The sequence below is a fragment of the Zea mays genome, chromosome 10 (assembly GCF_902167145.1).
Source record: "Zea mays cultivar B73 chromosome 10, Zm-B73-REFERENCE-NAM-5.0, whole genome shotgun sequence".
In the NCBI taxonomy this organism is placed as follows: domain Eukaryota; kingdom Viridiplantae; phylum Streptophyta; class Magnoliopsida; order Poales; family Poaceae; genus Zea; species Zea mays.
In genome coordinates, this window is record NC_050105.1 from 3,848,893 (window position 1) to 3,855,007 (window position 6,115).

Below are 6,115 nucleotides of genomic sequence, written 5' to 3' on the forward strand. Positions count from 1 at the left end.
TGCAAACAGACAGCGAGAGCATCGTCGACAATGCACACTGAGTTTGTAACCATGCATGAGGCAAATGGGCATGCAATAAAGATAAAGAAATTTGTACCCGGATTAAGGGTGCCTTTGGTTGGGCTTCCAAACTTACTTTTACTTCAAGAAAAGCCCAAATACCAACCAAAGGGATAAACTTTTGCTAACGTACTTCCAAAAAAGTAGCTTTTCTCTAGTTCAATTGTCACAGTAGCCCTTGACGTGCTTTTTTTGGCTGTGGGGGCGAGCTTTTCCACAAAATTACCCGCAATGCCATTATAATCGTACCGATTCGTTATTCTCGTCGCTGGTTTTGAAGAAATCAAATTGATCCCCAGGCGGCGACCCTATCCTCCCCAGGCGGCGGCCGTATCCTCCCCAGCGGCTCCCCAGGCGGTGGTCGTATCCTCCCCAGCGGCTCCCCAGGCCTGCTCCCAGACGGCAGACGGTCCTCCCCAGCGGTTGCCCAACAGCTCCCCAGGCGAGTCTCCAGCGTCTAACCAGTCGGTGGCCGGGCCTCCCCAGCGGCTCCCAGGCGGTGCCCGATTCCTCCCAGGCAGCAGCCATCTACCTCCTCTCAGGTGGTGACCGTCTTCCTCCCCAGGAGCTGCTCGTCTCCCTCTCTCTAACATCAACACTCGACGGCGGTCTGCAGGTGATTTTTTCCAACGTGCTCCCACCCCACTTCATTAATAACTATGTCATTAGGCTCCCCATGACCGCGAGGTTAGGTCCATAGTGGTGGGGGCTTCCTACGATCCGATCCTAGTAGGATATGCCAATCTAGTAGAGTTCCTAGCTTCTCCATTATTTAGAATAATATGGCAAAACATTGATGGTTACTTAGATTATGTAGGAGAACTCAAGTAGAACTGCACACACACACCCCGCTGCCGGGCGCGCGGCACTGGAACCACATCATCTCGTTGTCGTCGTATTACTTTATTATTTACATATATGATTGACAACTTACTTGTCCATGAATGTTTTTTAATTCAATGAAGAATGGCTGATAAGGCAGATTGGTGTGATGCAAATGTTACATATCTCATTAATATCTGCAAAAAAGAGATAGAAGATGACAATAGGCCCATGGGAGTTTTCACTAGGATAGGTTGGAAAAATTTGGTTACAAAGTATGAAGAAAAAACAGGCCTAAAGCTAACAAAGAAACAATTGAAGAACAAGTTGGACAACATGAAAAAGGAGTATATATGGTTCATGGAGTTCAAGAATGCGACCACTGGTCTTGGATGGAATGAGGCAAAGCAAACTGTTGACTGCTCCAAAGATTGGTGGGATGAACATCTAGCAGTAAGAATAATATCATGTCCTTTTTAATTTATCATTTTGCATTCTTCTATATGGACTGACTTGGTAACTTTGTTCATTTAATTTCAGAGATGTAACAATCCAGATAAAGGTATCAAATGCAACCATGTTAGGTCCAGAAAACAAGGACCAAAACATCTTGATGATCTACATATGTTGTTTGATAAGATACATGTTAGCGGGACAAGTGCATCATGTCCTGGAGATATTTCATCTGATGACTCAAGTGATGATGTAGTAGAGATGGAAAGAACTCCAGAAAATGATGAAGTCAAAGTGACTGTTTCGAAAAGATCCAAACCAGTGAAAAGGAAACGCAAGGCCTCATGTACTGATGCTGAGGAGAAGGAAGAGAAGAGTCCATTCTTTCGACTATATAAGAACACATGTTTAAAGATAGAAACAACAGCAGAGAAGATATCCACAAGTGTTGAAGCATCATCAACACATCCAACAAGCCAAGTGCCTAGCATTGCAGAGACTAGGAAGATGGTGAAAGATTGTGGGGTTAAAGAGAAAACAGCTCTAATGCATACAACCACATTTTTTATTGTCAAGCCTGAATTTAGAGAGGTCTTCTGCATGCTGGAAACAAATGAAGGAAGGTTTGACTTACTTGAGAGGGAGCATGCAAAGGAAATGATGAGGCACATGTAGAAGATTTGAATTATTTATTTACATTATTGTGTTGTGAGAACTATTTATTTGCTTGCTATGTAAGCACCATTTGGAATGATGATATTGGAAATGATGAGCACATTTTGTTTGTTGTCTACATATTCGTTTGCTATTCAAATTTTGTTATAAATATTAATATATTAATATCTTGTGTAGATGGCTGACAACATGGCAACTTTGGCCAAACAAGCAAACAAGGGTCTATTGTATCTTGCCGAACTGTCCCAGCAAGCAGCTGTTATTGGTGAAATGGGTGAGGAGTACAATCAGAGATACTTGCACAAAGGAGAGTACAGGGAAACCCCAGAAACTGGAATACAATGGGTTACGAATTGCATGGGTCGTCCAAGGTACTTTTATAAGATGTTTCGCATGAGCACAAATGTTTTCATGGCACTACATGACTTGCTCGTCTCTAGTTACGGCTTAACATCAACTAATAATGTATCGTCGATGGAGTCACTAGCAATGTTTTTGTGGATCGTTGGAGGACCACAGTCATTTTCACAAGCTGAAAATCGTTTTACCCGATCACTATGGACAGTGCACACCAAATTTCATGAAGTACTAAAATGTTTGCGCAAGTTATCGAAAGATAATATTAAACCAAGAGATCCTACTTTCAAAACTGAGCATGATAGAATCAAGGAGGAACGTTTCTGGCCCTATTTCCAAGGAGCTATCGGAGCTATTGACGGTTCACATGTTCCTATCACAGTGCCAGCAGATGAAGTGGTTAACTATACATGTCGACATGGGTATACATCTCAAAATGTGTTAGCTATTTGTGATTTTGACATGAGATTTATCTTTGTCGTTGCTGGGTGGCCGGGTTCTGCACATGACACACGGATCTTGAATCATGCTTTAGCAAATTTCCCTTCATTTCCGGTGCCTCCAAAAGGTATATATGTTTTGTTTCGTTTAATCTTTGTATGGATTTTTTTTGTTTTGCTAATTTTTTGATATAGGTAAGTATTATCTCGTCGACTCTGGTTATCCAAACCGACAAGGATATCTAGCCCCTTTCAAAGGAAGCACATACCATATACTAGAATTTCGACTTCGTAATGGACGTCCTCCTCAAGGGAAATATGAGATGTTCAATTTCTTACATTCATCTCTTCGAAATGTTATTGAGAGGGCTTTTGGAGTCTTGAAGCAGAAGTGGCGTATTTTGAAAGGCATTCCAAGTTTTTCTACACGTACACAGAAACATATAATTATAGCTTGCATGGCGTTGCATAATTTTATTCGTGACAGCAATTCAGAAGATAGGTTGTTTGATAGATGTGATGCCGATGAGGAGTACTTGGTACAACAGAGTTTCACGTCACAAGCACAAGGAGATGACAATCCAGAGGGAGAGAATGAGAATACAATGAATACCATTCGTAATAAGATAGCTGATGCTTTGAGTAGTGCGAGAGGGAGATAGTTATGTTGAAGAAGGATAGTTTGAATCATCAGTTTATTTATGTGAAATAAATGTTAATGGTGAATACAAAACTTAAAAAAACTAGTTTCTATTTCTAAAATGTTTTTCCTTGTCATTACTGTACAAAGTAAAGTGTTATAATCAACTCGAATATCAAGTGTCTCCTACAAGGTAGGGCCATTACAAACATTTTATACCAAACCTATAATTTCACAGTTGTTCGAACCAAACAGCTTTCTGCTTTTTTCACAGCTCATATTCCACAGCAGCTTTTTCACAGCTTACAGCCCACAGCAGCTTTGTTTCACAGCCACAGCACAACCAAACACACCCTAAGAGTGGTTGATAGCATAGAGTGACCACTGAGAATTTACTGCGATAATGAGCCAGCGGTACCGTACTCCTATAACAACAAGTCATGTGGCGCTGCCAAGTTCATTGACTTTTAGTATTATGTTGTTAAGGAGTAGATTTAGAATCAAACTATAAAAGATGAGCATAACAGAAGATAGCAGATGCTAGCGGATCCGCTCACAAAAGGTCTTCCACCCAGCGCGTTTAGTAAGCATGCAGCCGGCATGGGTTTAAGGGAGTACCTATGATCTTGAATCAAAGAGGCTACAGATTGCAACCAAATAAAGTCTCTTTTTGTTCTGAAGCAGGCGAGCATGTTGTAGTCAATGAGTGTGATGATACTTAATCGGTTATATATTGTCACACATTGGTCTCTATGTGTAAACTTGTCGAGGGATGAAATCCAGAAAAGTTGAGTACAAGGAATGTAGAGAACAAAGGGGAGATTGTTGGGTGTGTCCTCTACAGCCGGTCAATAGAGACTGGATTGGGCTTAACCCAGCTATCGTTCCTTTAATCGGGCCCTTGATCGGGAGGGCCCACGCTAACCTCGGTTGGAGCCCCCAGACACACGACGCTATATATAGGACTAAGGGGTCGCAGGAAAGACTAACGCTAGTACCTCGCCCTAAAACCCTAGTCCCCAAAGGCCCCATCGCCTAAGTGTCGGAGTGTCTGGAAACGCTACAACCTGCAGCAGCTCGGATTCGATGCGTGCTGTTTCTCTACAGGGCAACACTATGAAGACGGCAACTGCAACTCTCCAACAACAACAAAGGTATGTTTTCCTATTCCTCTTAGTAGATCAGATCTACTCGTCATCAAGATTTTACTTTCAGTTACGGAATGGTTTTCTAGGGACTTAGGAATCGATCCTAGACAGTATAGATTCTAACAATTATCAGATCCGGACATATAAAAAAACCAAATAGATTATGGAGTATATACCATACCATGCCCAAATTACACACGATTCGGTAGCTTGAGAAGCTAGCCTTTCAGATGGAGTGGAGTCACGGATGATCGCTGTGCCACGCAGGCCCTCTGCATTGCATGCATGATGCTCAATTAAATGTTCAGCCCATGAAACTGTATGTATATGATCTGTTTCCTCAGTGGCGGTCCTGACTGACCGACGAGTCGAGTCGTGCCACCTCACCAAACAATATATGGATTGCACCAGAAAGGGGTCGAATGCATGCAATTGAGGTACGGTTTGGGAAGGCTCTTGGGTGGCTCCGGCTTCGGCTCCTTGCGGGAGCCCTCCCAAACGTGGTTCACAAAAATGGCTCCAGAGAAGGAGCAAGAGCCACTACAGATTCAGGAGCCGGAGCTTAAAATTTTGGCTCCACACAGCTTCTCCGGGCGTGTCGCCGTTTGCTGTTGCTGTTCAGTATATCCTTCCTTATTTATCTGTCTTCTACGTCAGTCCACCGTCGTGCCGCCGTCTCTCTTCTCTTTCTCATGCCTGTCCACTGTCATGCCACTATCTCTATTTGGGCAGCAAGCGCCAAGTAGTAGCAAGCAGTGCACTTGACACCAAGCACACACCAAGCAAGTAGCAGCAAGCAACAAGCAGTTTGGTTTTGTTGAATGCAGTTTCAGCAAATAAGTAGTAAGTAGTTTCAGCAAGCAGCAAGTAGGAAATATCGGTTTGCTGAATGCAGAAAGTAGCAGTTTTGTTGAATGCAACAAGTAGAAAGTAGAAAAATTAAGAAAGAACAGTTTTGCCAAACGATTTACAAAAATACACCGGCTTCTGTGGAAGAGCCGCTCCATCAAAGAAGTCGAAGCCGAAGTCAGAGCCGTTTTTAGAGGAGCCGGAGCCTTACGAAACATGGCTTGAATTAACAGGGCTTGAATTATACGGTTGCATATTTGATTTAGTTAAACCATTTACATATCCTTACACCATTTTTATTAAAATTCGTTATAGAGGATAAAAGCTAATGAAACGATATATCTATTAGCAAAAAAAAGATATAGATAGGTAGTAAACAATAATATAGACTGTTCGCATGCATGTTACAATGGAGTGTACTGTAGAAGTTAGATTATTCGAGAGAAGCTTGCCGACCAAGCCACTCCGTTTGCTCGTCGGGAAGCTCGAACCTTGAACGATGGCCACGCGCAAAAAGAAAAGCAATGAGCGGACCGAAGAATAGGCAGCAAAGACATCGACGAACATCTGGGCCGGCCCGCCGGCCGGGAGGAAGACACAAAAGAAGAGCGAAAGGTCTTGCTTGATCGTTACACTTCACACACGTCTTTTCATCGAGAGGGTCATTTGCC

At 42.7% G+C, this 6,115-nt stretch overlaps 1 protein-coding gene across 2 annotated transcripts; it reads left to right on the plus strand.

The window, feature by feature from the left end:
• Positions 1–305: 305 nt before the first annotated feature.
• LOC109943152 (protein ALP1-like) lies at positions 306–3,569 on the plus strand. 2 transcript variants are annotated; one of them, XM_020546006.3, is made up of 3 exons: positions 306–1,335; positions 1,423–2,935; positions 3,003–3,569. In XM_020546006.3, the coding sequence occupies exons 2-3, from the start codon at positions 2,188–2,190 to the stop codon at positions 3,467–3,469; spliced, it is 1,215 nt and encodes a 404-aa protein (XP_020401595.2). In that variant the 5' UTR covers positions 306–1,335; positions 1,423–2,187; the 3' UTR covers positions 3,470–3,569. Both variants share the same exon structure in this region, with proteins under 2 accessions (XP_020401595.2, XP_020401524.1).
• The last annotated feature ends 2,546 nt before the right edge of the window (positions 3,570–6,115 follow it).

What these genes read in the sequence shown, in the direction of transcription:
- LOC109943152 (XM_020546006.3), top strand. Translation starts at nt 2,188, where the DNA reads ATGGCTGACAACATGGCAACTTTGGCCAAACAAGCAAACAAGGGTCTA. An exon ending in ATTTCCGGTGCCTCCAAAAG is followed by an intron (nt 2,936 to 3,002) that starts GTATATATGTTT and finishes TTTTTGATATAG; the next exon opens with GTAAGTATTATCTCGTCGAC.